The sequence below is a fragment of the Natator depressus genome, chromosome 27, assembly GCF_965152275.1.
Source record: "Natator depressus isolate rNatDep1 chromosome 27, rNatDep2.hap1, whole genome shotgun sequence".
Classification (NCBI taxonomy): domain Eukaryota; kingdom Metazoa; phylum Chordata; order Testudines; family Cheloniidae; genus Natator; species Natator depressus.
In genome coordinates, this window is record NC_134260.1 from 6,369,700 (window position 1) to 6,387,898 (window position 18,199).

General features: G+C 48.7%; 1 protein-coding gene across 1 annotated transcript in view; it reads left to right on the forward strand.

Annotated features, from left to right (window-relative positions):
* The first annotated feature begins 1,355 nt into the window (after window positions 1-1,355).
* Window positions 1,356-18,199, forward strand: part of MRC2 (mannose receptor C-type 2) — a 96,483-nt gene continuing 79,639 nt past the window's right edge. The window contains exon 1 of the mRNA XM_074940687.1: window positions 1,356-1,458. Coding sequence (XP_074796788.1) covers window positions 1,356-1,458 — 103 coding nt within the window. The remainder of the gene's footprint in view (window positions 1,459-18,199) is intronic.

The following is an 18,199-nucleotide window of genomic DNA, read 5'->3' on the forward strand; positions in this document are numbered from 1 at the left end:
ATGGTGTTTCCCTAAACTGCCCCTTGTCCCTCGTATTCCATGTGGTTTTCCCTTGTTTCCATCCACTAGGGTGGGCTCCAGAACGATCCCTCCGGGGGCAGGAAAAGACCCTGGGCTCTTCCACAAGTTGAGTAGTATCAGAGGATGCTCCATAGTTACATGGGGGCACCACCCCCGTAGGGTTTGTCTTCACTGCAGGATTAAGTCAAGCGTTGGCCCTGACTCAGGTCCCATCCACACACACACACGCTGGCGTGGCGTGGCGTGGCCTGGCGTGGTGGTTTTCACTGGAGTTGGCTGGCCCACCAGGGGGACCAGGCTGCAGCTGGAGTGAGTTAGCACAATGTGTCAGCGGCTAGCACAATTGCTCAGTGCAGTCCTCCCAAGGCTCTGGGCAGTGTAGTTGCTCTCATTCCTGGTGTGTATTTGTCCACCCATGCAGATCACTTTGTGCTGCCTTAAAAGCATGGTGCCCTGTTCCCCTGGGAGAACGAGTTCAGGGGCAGTTATTCCCACCGGGCAGCCAGCGAATAGGAAATGGGGAGGGGACAGACGACAGAATTTTGCAACACAGTGCCTGATTTGTTTTGAATGTGCAATACGTTTTTTTTAGGGGCAGTATATTTGATTTTACTTTATTTGTAAAATCTAGAAGGAATTTCGCTGCCTGCGAAGTGGGAATTTTGCAGCGCTAACCTCCGGGGGGAGGGAGCATCCACAGCTCCCTCTCCAGCACAGTTGCTTGCAATTAACAAAGACAGCAAACCTCCCCAGAGCTCCCACCGCAGAGGGGAACTGTAGCGTTTGGGGTGGTAGCTAGTAGGTGTGACTATTTCACCTCCCGGCTGGCTTCCATGCATTTAATCCCATTCTCTCCCCCCCCCACCCCCGCAACTGCTTTGCAATATACCAAGGAAAGGCTGCAAACCCCAGCTCCCCACTGCTAAGTGTTGCAAAAGCGCCTCAGAAGTTTGCTTCCAGTTTGCTAAGCCAGAAACGTTTTTTCCCCCTTCTGTCTTTCCCCTTCCCTGCTTTTTTGGGATCAGCCCACAAGTGACTGGCTCTCCGGTGACGCAGTGTCTACTCTGAGGCTTCCTTTGAATCATTAGCAGACACGCAGAGACACTTTTTTTTGGTATTCCTCTCCTCCTTCTCTCTCTTTCCACCCCCCTCCCCTTCACCCCAGCCCCTCCAGCGTCCTCCCCTCCTGAGCAAGAGGAGGACAGAAGGGAGAAAGCAATTACCCAACTCAGGAGCTCTGCAAGGAGAGAAGCCGAGAGACAGTGTGTGTGGGGGAAAATCCAGCCTCCATCCAAAAAGAAAACCCAACCCTTCAGAAAAACCTCTCCCTGGGCATGAAACTCACTAATCTCGCCTGCTCTGCATGGCCACGGATGCTGCAATGCACATTCTTCTGCCTCTTGAGCCTTGATCTGGGACTCGGCGCTGCTCGCTCAGGTAGAGTTTGCAAATGTTTTTCCAACTCCTAAGTGTGTCTGTGAGTGAGAGAGTTGGGGGGGGGGGAGGTGCTCCGTTTCTTTGTGCATCGGCTGCTCTGGACCGATTCCTTTTTCTTCCCTTTTTTTTGGGAAAGAAAAGAGGGAAAGGAGGCAGTGGGTGGGGGTGTGCAGGGGCTCTGCAGGGAAGGGAGGGCAGCTAGAGCAAAGAGCTGAGTGAAACCAGATGTGGAGGGCTCCCTGGCACTGCTCGAAGTGGGGGTGGGATGGAGAAGGGAGCAGGAATGAAACTACACAGCTCATTAAAAACACAGTAACCCCCCCACCAAAAAAAGTGCTTTTCTCCTTGAAGAGCAGCGCATCTCTGCTGCTGGGGCTTAACCAGTGATTCCACCCCTGACAAATACTCCACAGTGCTCCAGGCCAACAAAAACTTTGGTCGATACAAAGTTTTCCAGCAATACTTCCCTCCCCCCCAGTGAACTGAAAAATCTGCCCTCTCTGGTATGCATTGGGTCCCTGGTTCTCTCTGGGTGACAGCGATTTGGCATGTGTCACTCGAGTGTGTTGTAACGGGGTTGCTGGCCATTTGTTAGGCATCAGTAGCTAGCTAGATTTATTGATGCCATCATGCCAAAGCAGACTCAGCGTGTCTGTGGGGGTCGGTTGTGGTTTATTTATTTATTGTAGTCATTCTTCCTCTTTTGGCCAAGTTGGCTAAAATCCACCCAAGAGTCTGGACAACTCATGGTTTGTACTGGACAGAAAGACTCAATAAATAAATTAAAGGGTCTTTTCCAGTGTATACGTTTAAGACACACGCTGTTAAATGCAAAAGAAAAGTCAGCCTAGCATTAGGAATTCCCAGAAGAATCGGATGCTCGATCACCAGAGGAGAAGAATGCAGCAGCACCGGGGGAGCGGCGGGGGTGGTTTAGGGGGAAAAGAGATTATTAGGTCAGATTGGATGTGAATCAAAGCAGCTCAGGAATTTGATTGCCAGCACTGGAAGCTGTGGATGCAATCTGGAACCCTTTTGTCTCCTGAGTGGGAGGTGTTTTGTTTGATTTTTTTTTTAAGGAGTTTATACTTTTAGGCCCCAATTCATCCAATTGCTCCAGTTCAGCCACGCACATAAGCATGGGCTCAAGACTCATTGGCTGTTAAGCATATGCTTAATTGCTCTGTTGAACCGGGGCCTTAATAGGTACTGGTAGGCTATGATTTTTGTTTTAATTTCTCATGATCAAATCCTTATTTTTTTTACCTTGGTAAATATGTGACATGCCAGATGGCCTGCAGCTTTCACGACCTCCAATAGAATAGCCATTTGAACTGTTTTGTAACTCAGGATGTGTCTATTTACATGAGTGAATGACTGACGTCCATTTAGTTGCTTCCTTTAATTAATTTGGCTGTATTAAAAAAAAAAATAGGGTCTATTGGCCTAAACAAAAACAAACTTAAACCCTAGGTTTAATTTGAGTGCTCTCCGTAAATCCGTACCAGATTCGTAAATGGCTATTTGCGAGGGTGACATTTTCCTCTCTACATAAGTAACAATGAGAACTAAATTCTCGTCCTGTCCTTGCCCTTCACGGTTCCTGGCGGCAGATGGCTGAACTGGCTGACTCCTTGGAAATATCGAAAACTGGGAGGAATCTGTGATTATTGGGAGCATTGCAGCAGTACCTAGACATCACAACAGAGATGCTTGTGCTAGGTTCTGTGCAGACACATAGTGAGAGACCGTCCCTTTCCCTGTCCTAAAGACTAGCTACATAGGCAAAGCAGGCTAAGGGTAGGAGAAAGGCTCTATTGTTATCCCCATTTTACAGATGGGGAAGTGAGGTGGAGAGAACTGTACATGTGAGTCAGTCTCAGACTGTCTCTCTACAGGAGCTGTAACTTCCAACTCGGACAGACGTACCTGCAGGAGTGGTGGGGTGAGCTAGCAGACCTGAGTACGTCTAGGGTTTCAGATGGGATCACACCTGGGGCGACTAGCCCCTCCCACCATCACAGCAGCATTGCTATTTTTAGCGCACTAACTCAATCACGGCTGGCGCAGGTATGTCTACCTGAGCAGGAAATTACAGCTCCAGTGTAGCCGTACCCTAGGCGACTTGCCTACGGACGAGCCAGGAGCAGAGCCCAGGCCTTGCAGATCCCACTCTGATGCAGTAACCAAAAGACCAACCTTACTCCTAAGTAGGTTCAAGGGTCCAGAAGGCAGCCCTGTGTAAAGCTGGGCACCATGTGCTGCTGTTCACATTTGTCTTAAGGCTGGCTGAAATTGGGGTGGCCAGATCTCTTGCCGTCCCTTGCGGCTGTGGCTAACAGGGCGCAAGGAAGGGCCGTGGGAAGAAATCATCATGCGCGGTGTTGTATGAGTGGCAGGGTTTATGGGGAGGGTTTTGGCCGGGGGTGAGAGCGTGAGCCCGATTGCATGAATTTCTCTGACTCTTCATGGTGTTTGCAAAACTACTTTGAGTTCACAATCCTTTCATGTGCTCCCCGCTCCCCCCCCTCCCCCCGGCTCGCTGCAACTCTAGTGAAATTCCAAGGGAAATTAAATTGAAAGACAACCTTCCTCTTTTCCCCCACCAGCTTTTCAAGGCAAAGGGGAGGCTTGTGCTCAGAATTAGGGCTCAAAGCACCTCTTCCCCCTTGCTCCCTAGGCATAAGCAGCCAAGCTACTCACGGCATATGGACCATGTTAGCTCTTCTCCTCCGCTTCACTGATGTTTTTCTCACAGGCCTTCTCTGTTTATTTTCCACTGTCTCCTTTTCTGCTCCATTTTCATGTCGGTTCTTCTCCCCCATCCATTTCCTTCTCTTGGCCGCTCTCTCCTCAGACCAGCTGGTAACATTTCACTGCAGCTCTGTGGTGGGGTTTGGAGTCAGGTGGGCAGCGTGGCATTGGATACCGCTGCAGGTGATGCCACCGATGGTCTGAGGTGCGCTGGCAAATATCCGGTTTCTTGTCTCTGCTGCTCACGAGTCAGGCCTGTTTAGTTTATTGACACCATGCAGGCTGGGCTGCGTTCTGCCTCGTGCATCGTGGGCTGCAATGATGCCCTCTGGGTTCTGATCCCAGAATGTATCTTGCTGGGCCTGCGTTAGGCAGGGGAGGGGTCCCAGCTGGCCCTTGCACAAGGGGACAAGCTAGCAGGCAGGAAGCGATTCTCGCTTTGGTTTGGGATCTGGGTGGGTTGTTCATTTCACAGTCATGTTGCTGATCACGCTTTAAAGGGACAAGGCCCCGATTAAAAACCCTGGGGTCCTGAAGAACTGACGCTGGGGCACAGAGTGGCCCTTTTATTGAGAAACCCCTGGTCAGGGGCCAGAGGCGCATTTGGTTCCTGCCAAGTCTCCCCTTCCAGGGGACAGTTAATGGGGGACCAAAGCTTCCCTTGGGTCTGCAGAGTCGCGATCCAGATGATTGCTGCTCTCTAAGGGTGTGGGCCCTTTCCAGTAGAAGTCGTGCCTCTATTTCCTGGGCGCTCCACACAGCAGCTCAGCTGCATTCATGGACAGAGGCCAGAGGGAGTTAACGCTGCTTGTGCATCCGCGGGTTTAACAGGAGATAGTGCTTCAGAGTGTGGCCATTGCCTTGCTGTGCACCCGCCAGAGCTAGGCGGGACATAGAATCATAGAATAGCAGGATTGGAAGAGACCTCAGGAGGTCATCTAGTCCAACCCCCTGCTCAAAGCCAACACCAACTAAATCAGCCCAGCCAGGGCTTTGTCAAGCCAGGCCTTAAAAACCCCTAAGGGTGGAGATTCCACAACCTCCCTAGGTAACCCATTCCAGTTCTTCACCACCCTCCTAGTGAAATAGTGTTTCCTAATATTCAACCTAGACCTCCCCCACTGCAACTATCGCTCCTTGGTCTGTCATCTGCCACCACTGAGAACAGCTGAGCTCCATCCTCTTTGGAACCCCCCTTCAGGTAGTTGAAGGCTGCTATCAGATCCCCCCCTAACTCTTCCCTTCTGCAGACTAAATAAGCCCAGTTCCCTCAGCCTCTCCTCATAAGTCATGTGCCCCAGCCCCCTAATCATTTTCGTTGCCCTCCGCTGGACTCTCTCCAATTTGTCCACATCCCTTCTCTAGTGGGGGGACCAAAACTGGACGCAATACTCCAGGTGTGGCCTCACCAGTGCCGAATAGCGGGGAATAATCACTTCCCTCGATCTCCTGGCAATGCTCGTACTAATACAGCCCAATATGCCGTTAGCCTTCTTGGCAACAAGGGCACACTGCTGACTCATATCCAGCTTCTCAGCCACTGTAATCCCCAGGTCCCTTTCTGCAGAACTGCCACTTACCCAGTCGGTCCCCAGCCTGTAGCAGTGCATGGGATTCTTCCATCCTAAGTGCAGGACTCTGCACTTGTCCTTGTTGAACCTCATCAGATTTCTTTTGGCCCAATCCTCCAATTTGTCTAGGTCATTCTGGACCCTATCCCTACCCTCCAGCGTATCTACCTCTCCCCCCAGTTTAGTGTCATCAGTGAACTTGCTGAGGGTGCAATCCATCCCATCGTCCAGATCATAGACATGCAGGGATGCAATGGGGGCAATGCCCCTCTCCCTGTTGGTTTAAGTCAGGCCTTTCCATGCACTGAGCCTGGAATTCGTAAGGATAATGAGCTATTAATCCAGGGAAGAGTCCAGGGGCTCACCTGGGGATTGTTTAGCCTTGTTGCTGTCTTAAGGGAGAAACCACTGTGGTATAATTCTTATGGATTTTATTAAAGAAATGTACAAGCAAATATAACCTAAACAAACATATCATTGGCTAAATGAATATAATGTCCCGAAACGCACGGAGGACGGAATGACACAATGATCAAATCTCAGCTACAGTTGAGGTTGAACTGATAGATCGGTAACTACCAGATTTTACTCATGCCTTCTAGGCAGAGCTCCCATTAGAGGTCTGACTCAGGAAGGACTGAATATGTGGAAGGGAGCTTGGGACCCAGCCACGCAGATTTAAAACCTCCTCACCTACCGCTTTAGATTAGCAGCCTGGTGTGTGTGACAAACCTGACTCTGAAATGATGTCCGTTTCCCATCCAGGCAAAAATTGCATGGAACTCCTGTGGGATCTGGGGTTTGCCCCTGCATATCCGGCTGCTTGTGGGACTTAGGTCCAAAATGTAGATATTTGTGCGTGGGGGGGAAGGGAGGAAGCAAAAGGGGCCTAGAAAAGATTTTTCCAAAGCAGAAGGTGAACAGAACACTTCTTGTGTAATTGTCCCTCCATTTCAATTAAAACGGCTTGGTTAGCTGTAAACTTTCCCCTGCAGTCTTTGCAACTCAGACATTGCGGCACTGGGCTAAGGTAGCACATGGGAGGCGGAGGGCAAGCGTCTGTTATTTGTTTGTATTATAGAAGTGCCTACAGGCCTTCCCTGAGATCAAGGCCCCAGCGTGCTAGGTGTTGTGTACACACATGCAGTGAGAGACAGGCCCTGGTCTGAAGAACTTACAATCTAAATGGACAAGGTAGACAAATGGTGGGAGGGCAGAGAGGCCTGGAGGGGGGAAGTTGTCTGCCCAAAGAATTCAGGAAGTGAACAAACCCCATAAGTCATTCACAGTAAACTAGATTTTTTTGTTTTATTTATATTCCCAGTTTGTCTAATCCTGGCTGCACAAATCAGTCAGCCCCAAGAATAGTGAAACGGTAAGGAGAAATTTCCCGTGTTCTTAGATATTCCCGTCCACTTTTTCTATCGGCTCCCCTGCCACCCGTCAGGTAAAATGACAGGCCTACTCTGATTCCTGAATGTCGCTCCCTGGGTCCCAGTCCACAGTGTGGAAGGAAGAGGGGTGGATGGATTGGAGACTGGGTGGCTAGGGATCAGATGTGGATATTTTCACCTCTAGGTCACCGGTTCTAATACAGCCCAGCTTGCTAGCATCTGAAAGATATTATTACCGGACAGCTGTTTGCTGGCCTGCGTGGACAGATCGTGGGAAGTGATTATTCCCCTCTGTTCGGCACTGGTGAGGCCACATCTGGAGTATTGCGTCCAGTTTTGGGCCCTCCACTACAGAAAGGATGTAGACAAATTGGAGAGAGCCCAGCGGAGGGTAACGAAAATTATTAGGGGGCTGGGGGTGGGGAAAATTATGAGGGAACTGGGAGTCAACGGTGTGCCCTTGTTGTCAAGAAGGATAATGGCATTTTGGGCTGTATAAGTAGGAGCATTGCCAGCAGATTGAGGGACATGATCATTTCCCTCTATTCAGCATTGATGAATCATAGAATCTCAGGGTTGGAAGGGACCTCAGGAGGTCATCTAGTCCAACCCCCTCCTCAAAGCAGGACCAACCCCCAACTAAATCATCCCAGCCAGGGCTTTGTCAAGCCAGACCTTAAAAACTTCTAAGGAAGGAGATTCCACCACCTCCCTAGGTAATGCATTCCAGTGTTTCACCACCCTCCTAGTGAAAAAGTTTTTCCTAATATCCAACGTAAACCTCCCCCACTGCAACTTGAGACCACTGCTCCTTGTTCTGTCATCTGCTACCACTGAGAACAGTCTAGAGCCATCCTCTTTGGAATCCCCCCTAATTCTTCTCTTCCGCAGACTGACTAATCCCAGTTCCCTCAGCCTCTCCTCATAAGTCATGTGTTCTAGTCCCCTAATAATTTTTGTTGCCCTCTGCTGGACATTTTCCAATTTTTCCACATCCTTTTTTTAGTGTGGGGCCCAAAACTGGACACAGTACTCCAGATGAGGCCTCACCAGTGTCGAATAGAGGGGAACGATCACGTCCCTCAATCTGCTTGCAATGCCCCTACTTATGCATCCCAAAATGCCATTGGTCTTCTTGGCAACAAGGGCACACTGTTGACTCATATCCAGCTTTTCGTCCACTGTAACCCCTAGGTCCTTTTCTGCAGAACTGCTGCCAAGCCATTCAGTCCCTAGTCTGTAGCGGTGCATGGGATGCTTCCGTCCTAAGTGCAGGACTCTGCACTTGTCCTTGTTGAACCTCATCAGATTTCTTTTGGCCCAATCCTCTAATTTGTCGAGGGTCCTCTGTATCCTATCCCCATCCTCCAGATCATTTATGAAGATATTGAACAAAACTGGCCCGAGGACCAACCCTTGGGGCACTCCACTTGATACTGGCTGCCAACTAGACATGGAGCCATTGATCACTACCCACTGAGCCCGACAATCTAGCCAACTTTCTATCCACCTTATAGTCCATTCATCCAGCCCATACTTCTTTAACTTGCTGGCAAGAATACTGTGGGAGACCGTGACAAAAGCTTTGCTAAAGTCAAGGAACAACACATCCACTGCTTTCCTCTCATCCACAGAGCCAGTTATCTCATGGCAATTAGATTAGTCAGGCATGACTTGCCCTTGGTGAATCCATGCTGACTGTTCCTGATCACTTTCCTCTCCTCTAAGTGCTTCAGGAGGCCTCATCTGGAGTACTATGTCCAGTTTTGGGCCCCACACTACAAGAAGGATGTGGAAAAATTGGAAAATGTCCAGCGGAGGGCAACAAAAATGACCAGGAGTTGGGGCACATGATTTACGAGGAGAGGCTGAGGGAACTGGGCTTATTTAGTCTGCAGAAGAGAAGAGTGAGGGGGGATTTGATAGCAGCCTTCAACTACCTGAAGGGGGGTTCCAAAGAGGATGGAGCTCAGCTGTTCTCAGTGTTGGCAGATGACAGAACAAGGAGCAGTGGTCTCAAGTTGCAGTGGGGGAGGTCTAGGTTGGATATTAGGAAACACTATTTCACTAGGAGGGTGGTGAAGCACTGGAATGGATTACCTAGGGAGGTGGTGGCATCTCCTTCCTTAGAAGTTTTTAAGGTCAGGCTTGACAAAGCCCTGGCTGGGATGATTTAGTTGGGGGTTGGTCCTGCTTTGAGCAGGGGGTTGGACTAGATGACCTCCTGAGGTCCCTTCCAACCCTGAGATTCTATGATTCTGTTACAGCTTTGGTGGGTCTCAGTCCAGATCCATGTGGACAGGTGTGCGCAGCACAAAATCCACCACCACAGTTGACCCCTCAGCAGAGAGGCCATAGACGCACACTGGGTGGAAGGTTAAATCCAAAAGAAGACATTGCAGGAAGGAGATTGGGGCGTGCTAGAGAAAACCTGAAGAAACAGAAGCCGTGTAAAACATGAGACACTCTAGGAAAAGTAGAGTGAGGAGATAACAAGAAAAGCTGCCAAGACTTGAATGGGCCATGGAGACCGACCACCCCTTTTCCCCAAAGTGGGCCCTCCCAGGGTGGGGCACGTTGTCAGGGTGTGGGAAGCTCCTGCTGCGCCTTGCAGCGCTGTGTCTGCTCTGTGATTAAATACAGGACGTTATTTATTTGTGGCCAACCTGGCCCCTTTATTATTATTTATGATTGGTGTTACCGTAGCACCTAGTAAAAAAGGAACGGGATGTCTGGGAAGGGCTAAAGGGGAAACAGACCATTCTGGAGGGCGGGCCTTAGTTGTAGCTTCGCTTTGAAAGGGTTTTAAAAAACCTAATGTGAATTACAAGACAAAAAAGCTCCATTAAGACGGAGTGAAGGCTGAGACTACATCTGCATAACTTAGGGGTGCAAATCATTCCACAGATGTTGTAATTATTCCAGAACCAAGCATTGCAAAGCCAGGAAATTCAGAGCTAAGGTTATACTTAAAAGAAATCCAGACGTGTTAACTCATAGAAATGAACCATAATGCACCCAAACAGCCTTAATTCCACACCTGTAGTGATGCCATGCAGTAGCTGTACGAGTACGATAAAAGCATTTTAGGGTTTGCGGTCCCAGTTTAGACACAACTGATTTTTAAAGACACAGGATGGGATGGGGTTGGTTGTATGTTTTTTTTTCTCCTCATAGGATCGTTACAAGGCAGAGTTAAGGCTGTTTGGATGCCTTATGGTGCATTTTTGTGTCTTAGACGTGTCTGAATTTCTTCTCAGCATAACCTTAACTCTGAATTTCCTGGGTTTGTAATGCTTGGTCTTAGGATAATTAAAACATCCCTGTAATGGTTCCGTAACCTTTCAGTTTCCGATGCATGCTTTCAACCTTAACTACACTTCAACATATTTTGTTTAATCTTGCCGTTTCCTTGGTATTTTTTTTTTAATTAAAAATTTCCCGTGTGAAGACTAAGCAAGAAGCTCCCAGGGAATGCTGCCGTGCGGTATTTCTGTGGCTTGGAAGATCTGTAGCGTTAATCGTGAAGTTAATGTTTGAGGGCAGCACCACAGATACAAGAGCAGCACAAAGCCGTCGAAGTGCACTAGTGCATCTGGCTCTGCTGCGTGAGCGAGCCTGGGGCTGTGTGAAAAGGAGTGGGGGCCCTGTCCTTGAGACCCAGTGTCACAGGGCGCGGCTGTCGCAAAGCAGCCGCACCTTGGGGAGCCTATCAAGCGCTGACCCTAGCCCAAAGCAAGATGGGACACGTGTCAAGACCTCTCATTGGTAGATTATTTGTCCCATCTTGCCTTTGAATAAGAAACTGGGAGCCACGAATAAGTAACTGGTACTGCGAATAAGGAACCAACTTCATCCTCTTGGTGTACGCTCACTTATACCCACGTAAAAAATGCTTTATACTAGTATAGCTTATTTCCATTCCTGCAAGGGAGTGAGCTTGCATTCAAGCTATGGGGGTTTACTGCTTTAGTGCTACCAGCATAATTAAAGTCTTACGATTTTTGTGTGGAGACAAGGCCTAAGACAGAGCTCAGCTAAGAAGAAAGACTACTAATGGGGGCTGCGTGAGCTCAGCACCTCTGAAAACTGAGGCCAAGTGAGGTGCCCGAAAACCGAGGCATTCAAAGACCGGCAGCAAATTTTGCAGATATGATCTTTGTACATATGTGGGGATGTACAGCTATAAATATTTTACAACAGGCCCACGTACTTTATTAAAGCTCCATTAAGTTATCACACATATGTTAAAACATTTTACCCTTTGTTATCAATGATCAAAATATCTGCACATAGTCTTTGGGGCAGGCACCATCTTTCTGGTCTGTGTTTGTACAGCACCTAACACAATGGGCCCTGGTCTGTGCCTGGGGCTCCTAGGCACTACAATAATAATAATTACCACCCATCATCTTCCTTGTCGCACTTCAGACCACCTGAAACAAGGGCAGTGTCACGGTTGCATTGATCAGACAGGGTGGGCAATGGGAAAACTGATAGAAAATAAAATAAGTCTTTTTTGTTGTTAACACCTGTATTTTGGTAACCAGCAATGAAAAAGCCCATGCAGCCAGTAGGGAGTAGCTTATGACTCTCTCGGCCTATTTCTGCCCTTCGATGCATGCGCAGTTCTCTGCTTGGATGGAGTGGAAGTCATGCACGTCCACGGGCAGAATTAGGCTCTTGAAGATTATTTGGTGGTGCTTGTGAATGGAAATTAGGTGTTGGAATCTGGAAGGTAGAATTGAAGGCCTTGATCCTGCGATTGGATCTGTCCGAAGTAAAATGAGGCTCAGGCTGAGGGAAGGCACGAGGGGCTGATCCAGGCCTGTATGTGGGTGCAAATGAGGTCTAATGATTGGATTGGGGTATTGGGAGCCAGGGCTCCTGGATTCTGACTCTGCCTCTGACTCACCATGTGACCTTGGGCAAATCGTTTAACTTGCCCATGCACCGTTTCACCTCTGTCACATGGCTATAAATAATATTTACCTCCATCCCCGGCAGGGTTGGGAGAATGAACGAATCTTTGTAGAATGCTCTGAGATGATCAGATAAAATGTGGCCTATGGGCCTGATCCAAAGCCCGTTGACACCAGTAGAAAGATTCCCCTTGACTTCAATGAACTGTGAATCAGGTCCTATAAGAACCAAGTGTACTAGTCTCCCAAGAAGTAAGATCAGCTACAGCAAAGAAGTAGGGATTCGAGTAACTCCCCCACCACGCAAGCTGCTTTGCTACGTGCACTGTGCTGGCTGAAATGAGTTTGTTGGCTCTTTGAGTGAGGCTTCGTGGCATTTCATATAGAAATCCCACCCATCGCGAGATTCCCTTTCTTTCCCTGTAGCAAGAGATCTGTTTGTTTTTCCTTGAGGTTTAGTGAAAAACCTCTTTTATTTTACTTCTTGGCTTGAGTGTGTAGATCCACTTCCTGCTGAGTCAGGCCCCAGCCTGAGCCAACTTTCTTCTCTGACGGGACAGCTTGTGCTTGGGAAGGATGCTGGAATGGAGGCGGAGTGCTGATGGGAAAATCAGACCTGAGCTTTGCCCAGAATAGTTTTTTATTTCTCCTCCTTTAGAAAAAAATGTTTTTTAAAGAGGGGGAAGTAGAGCATGGGCGACTTCTCACAGCGGGCACCCCTCATGGTAAGCAGGGTCTGAACTGAAATACCTGACTTTAAAACTTCCCCCTAGATCTTGGGAGACATTTGGACAAAAATCAAGACCCAGACTTGGGTTTTGCAGCCTGAACTCATCTCTAGAGGCACTGTGTCCCATGTATAGGGAACTGGACTAGGTCACTATTGCTAGCCATGCCCCTTGAGGCAAGTAGCTTCGCCACCTCCGTTTCCCTGTCACCCTGTGTCTACTTAGATTGTAAGGTCTTTGAGGCAGGGATTGTCCCTCTTACCACATGTATGACAGCACCTAGCACAGAGGGGCTCTGGTCTTATTTGGTGTGATGAATTGAAAACTGTTATAATGAGAAGCTGCCACTTTAAGCGTAAAGAGTTTCTTGGTCCTGCTTGCAGGCTAGGGGGCTCTGTAGGGAAGCGTGTGATCTGAGTCTTCAGCAGACAGTCTGCAAAGACTCAGCTTAGAGCAAGGCGGAGTGAGTTGTGGCTCTCTGACTTAGAGAGCAGTCTGCTTTGTCTCTCTCTGTTTTGAGTTCTTGTGTGTCAGGGTTCTGGATCAAAGAACTATAGTGTTATGTTGCAACCTTCCAAAAAGAGTATTTGGTGGTTTTTCTCTACCTTCTCTGTCTGTATGCCGTGAACATAGCAGTTGGGTCCTCTGGGCACTAGTGGAATGCAAGTAAAAATAATTGCTAGTTAGAATGCCTGGTAGAAGAGCACCTTAGTTATAAGATGAATTCTCTTTGGGGTCTGACTGTGAGTCCATGCCAGTGTAACTCCATTGTTAAGTGGAGTTACTCCTAATTTATACAGGTGTAAATGGAAGGAGAATCAGGCTCTGAGGCTCAAGGAGAATTTTCCTAAGTGTAAAAATGCTTTGAAGATTGCAGACGTCTTGTCTACCAGCTTGGGGGCGTGGGTTGGCTGTTAAGTTTGACTTGCACTTCCTCTGTACCAGAGCCTCAATGAGCTTTTAGAAAGTAATTGCACATAATACAGACAGGGATACAGGTTCTGGGCAGCAGCCACAGCTGACTTCAGGGGTTTGCTTGACAACTGTGGGTGCGGCTTCGTAAGAAGCCGGCGTATGTTCCTAGCACAGACATGCCTCAGAGAATGTTTTCCTGTTGGCCTTACAGGGTATGGGCCAAAACATGTGCTGTTGTATCCCTTTTTGTTCTTCCCTAATTAAATTAATGGGTGACCTCAGGATAGATATTTATGTGCTCGTCTAATCCTTGCAGAAGGTACAAGGTGTTTTACTGTGTCTCTGAGCATTGCCATAAAGAGCTCTCAGTTGCAAAGTGAGAGCCATACTGTGACTTCCACACCACCCTTTGAAAACTGCGTGTCGTGGTGGGCAAAATGCCAAGGAGGAGAGGGTGTTTTCGATATTGCCAGAGACTGTGCATCATGCTGAAACACACACAGGCCAGATTTTGGTCTGTTCTTGTGCTGTAAATCTGGATTAACTCGGCGGGAGTCCAGGGAGTTACTCTAGTTTTAGACTGCTGTGACTGAGAGCAGAATCCAGCCGGTATCCCTTTCCCTGGGTTTGCTTTGTAAAGTAATGCTTTGTGCTTATGGTCTCAGATGTTTAAGTGACAGATGCCAAAGGAGCGGGCCGTTGTCTTGACATAAAGCTCTCCAGCTCTTGCAGACGGTGGCTGAAAGCTGGGGAGAGAAGCCCGTTTTGTACCTTGGGGAGTTTAGGCCGCTAAATGGCCCCAGCCTCCTGAGGGCTGTCAGTGGACTTCGCCATGGTTCAGAACAGCCCAGAATCTACCAGAATCTGTGCTACCAAGACTCCCCCCCCCCCCTTGCTTCCGCCCTTAGCCATGCCCCTGGCTGTGGGTCCAGGGCTGGGGACAGAACCTGCCTAGTAAATGAAATGATCCCCGTGACACTGATCTAGAGAGTGGCTTTGTTTCTAGTATGCTAAATGGCTGCTGCACATGGAATGGTGATGCAGTACAGTAACAGCTGCTTGCTGTGTTCCTCGCTGCGTCATGACCGGCTCTGAGATCAGGCTGCTGCGTGATGTAGCCCATTACAAAGCAGTTTCATCATAAAAGCCCAGAACATTAGGATGATTTTCCAGGTTTTTACAGAATGTGGAGCCTGAAAGGCATCAGCCCTGGAGATGGGACTTCTGTCAATCCACGGAGTGGGCACAGTGGCGGTTTCCCTACGCTGCATCCCCAGTGTGCCCCAGCCTCCTGCGATCAAAGTCAGGTCCCCAAAAATCATGAGGCTGGCTTAAAAACAGCTAGATTTTTTTTTCCAAACATGGTTTGCCTTTCAGCCTTTGTGGGTGAAGGTTTTCAAGCTTTTTCCTGCACCGCAAGGGCTAAAAATGTGCTTTTTTTTTTTTCATTGAACGCTGAGATTCTCACATGATTACATGACTCCAGGAGCTGGGGCTGGAAGAAAAACGTGGAATTTCAGAAGAGCTGCCAAAGAGGGAGCCCCTCTGGGGTGAGAGGAGAGTTTAGTCCTTGCAGAGTGCAATGTTTGTCAAACCCTTAACAGTGATTAGGAGTCGGGCGTCCAGTTGTCTGGCTGGCTGGCATAGGTTCTGTGTGTGAGAATTGAGTAGCATCAGAGCTGAGGGCTGAGTTTTTGGCTTGTAGTTGCAGTGTCACGTTGGAGGGACAGGGCAGAGCTGCCCCGCCCTGCAGGTAGGCTGCTTACTGGACACCATGGTTGTGCAGGGATAACCTGCTGACCACTCTGTTCCTTTGCAGCTGGCTGATGCATAAGGAAGGTGGTGCCCTTAGGAACACTAACCCCTGGGCTCCCCAAGCAGGGGGTCTGCAATGTGTCTAGCCCTTATATGGGTCTAGCACTTATAGGGTCCCGGCATCAGGGAGAAGAATAGCTGGACTCTCTGGACCTTCAGCTTCAGAACCTGCAGTGTGGGGGCAGCCCTCCCTCCTGTGCCGCAGTGGGAGCGAGTTCCACACGGCTCCATGGGCGAGGGCTTTTCCGGGGGGGTGGGGTGAGAATGTACAAACTAAAAGAACAGGAGGACTTGTGGCACCTTAGAGACTAACAAATTTATTTGAGCACAAGCTTTCATGGGCTACTGTGTAGACATCAAAGATCCCAGGGGGGCCCTTTCCATTACAAGGAAGCGGCTTGCACTGGTGTCCTCTGCCAGGATTCTGTGTGCAGCTGTCTGCCAAGTCCCGGTCCACTGCTCTGTCCGCTACTACACCAAGGTGCAGCATGAGGTGCTTCCGAGGGAGGTGTGAGAATGTATTTCTTTGACAATGGTGGAATTACCTGCCATCGGGGAAGTTTTTTCCTGACCGCTGGTCAGTGGTTGGCTCATGCCCTGAAACAAGATGGTTTGTAAGATTAATGTTTTATTTTATTATTTCTATTGCAGTAGGGCCTAGGAGTTCCTGTTGTGGACCAGGATCCTATTGTGCCAGGCACCATAGAAACACAGAATGAGGAGACACGGACAGCCCCTGCCCTGCCCCAAAGAGCTGACAGTCTAAATAAATCCCTTAAACACGTTTAATCCTTTCTAATGGAATTGCAGAGGTGGCTGCATTACAGTGGAATTGGAAAAGGTTCAGAAAAGGCCAACGAAAGTGATTAGAGGTATGGAACAGCTTCCGTATGAGGACAGATTAATAAGACTGGGACTTTTCAGCTTGGAAAAGAGACGGCTAAGGGAGTTATGATTGAGGTCTATAAAATCACGACTGGTGTGGAGAAAGTAAATAAGGAAGTGTTCTTGGTTCTGTCTAACTAATCATCTGTTTAAGGTGCCTGTCACCTTTTTGTGGATGGATGGAGAATCAGATTCTGGCCAGCCCCTGTTCATAGACACAAGGATGGCATGGAGCACAAGGATGTCCCCATGCAGCTACTGCACAAAAGCCAGCCAAAATCCTGTTGTGGGGTACGGTCCCTGCAGGTGTTAGCTGCCTGGCAGGAGGAGGGGCAAACACAGGATTATACACCCTTGCACTGGGCTGCATGCACTCTGCATCCTCTGCATGGGCGGTGGGGCTACCACTCCAGCACCCCAACTGAGCCGAAACCCCCGTGCGGTCGGTCTCCAGTTGTGAGGTAGCTCTTTGGGCGAGCAGTGCAGTGTGTGCTGTACTGTTGAGATGCCAGGGTGCTGTTATTGCTAGGATACCTTGTGTGGTAGTCTTGAATTCACGTGGGTCTGTTGTGCCTGCATGGAAAGAGAGCGAGGAACCTACTGCCGGAATGGCCTTAAGGGAGGGTGTGCACTGAGTGGTGGGAGCATCAAGAGGGGACCGGGAGCTGGACCCACTGGATTCTATATTTTGCTCTCTCACAGATTCCCATGTTACCCGTGCCTCAGTTTCTCCATCTGTAGAATGATGATGCGATTTACCTACCTCACAGGGTTGGTTAATTATCTCTCTCATCTGCCTTTTTCAAGCATCAGTCATTGAAGCTTCTAGGTGCCTTAAAGAGCATTAGGAAACAACGGTCCCAACATGAATTATTGTTATGTTTATGGCTATAACACTCTGAATATGTCCAACACTTAGGGGAGAGACTGCCTGGGACTACAGAGTGCTGTAGGCATAGATAGGAGCATGGCTGAGTGGACAGTGCACTGAACTGGGACTCAGGAGACCCAAATTCAATTTCCAGTTCTGCCACTGGGTTGCTGGAGAAACGGAGGCACGGGGAACTGATGTGTTTTACCCAAAATGGGGACAATTAAATCTATCTGCTTTGTAAGGCACTTGGAGATCTACAGATGAAATGCACTAAATAACAGGTCGGTATTATTATTTGTAGATTTTAAGCTCCTTGGGGCAGGGACCTTTTTTATTCTGTTTGTACAGTACCTACCATGATGGGGGCCTGATCCATGGCTGGGGCGCATAATACAAATAATAAATAATAGTAAAGGTAGGTAGGGTGACCAGATGTCCTGATTTTATAGGGACAGTCTCAATTTGTGGGTCTTTTTCTTATATAGGCTCCTATTACCCCTCACCCCCGTCCCGATTTTTCACATTTGCTGTTTGGTCACCCTAAAGGTAGGTAGGTATTGCGGGAAAGGACTATGTTCTCCATGATAGAAGGCAGTTTAGGAACTTTATGTGAAAGACAAGTATACTGTTTGTTACAGAAACACTGGATGACATCCCGGCTCCACTGAAGTCAAAGGGAGCTTTGCCACTGACTTCAGTGGGGCCAAGATTTCACGCAGAGTGTTCTGTGCCTTATTAGTGACTGGTTTGTGAGAGGAATAGAGTTCAGTGTGGTGGAGAAGGCAGGGAGTCACGGAATGACTCCATTCACATGAATGGCTGTCATGAACCGAGCACAATGTTGTGCTGACTACTCATCCTGGTTATGCAGAGCCCTATGGGA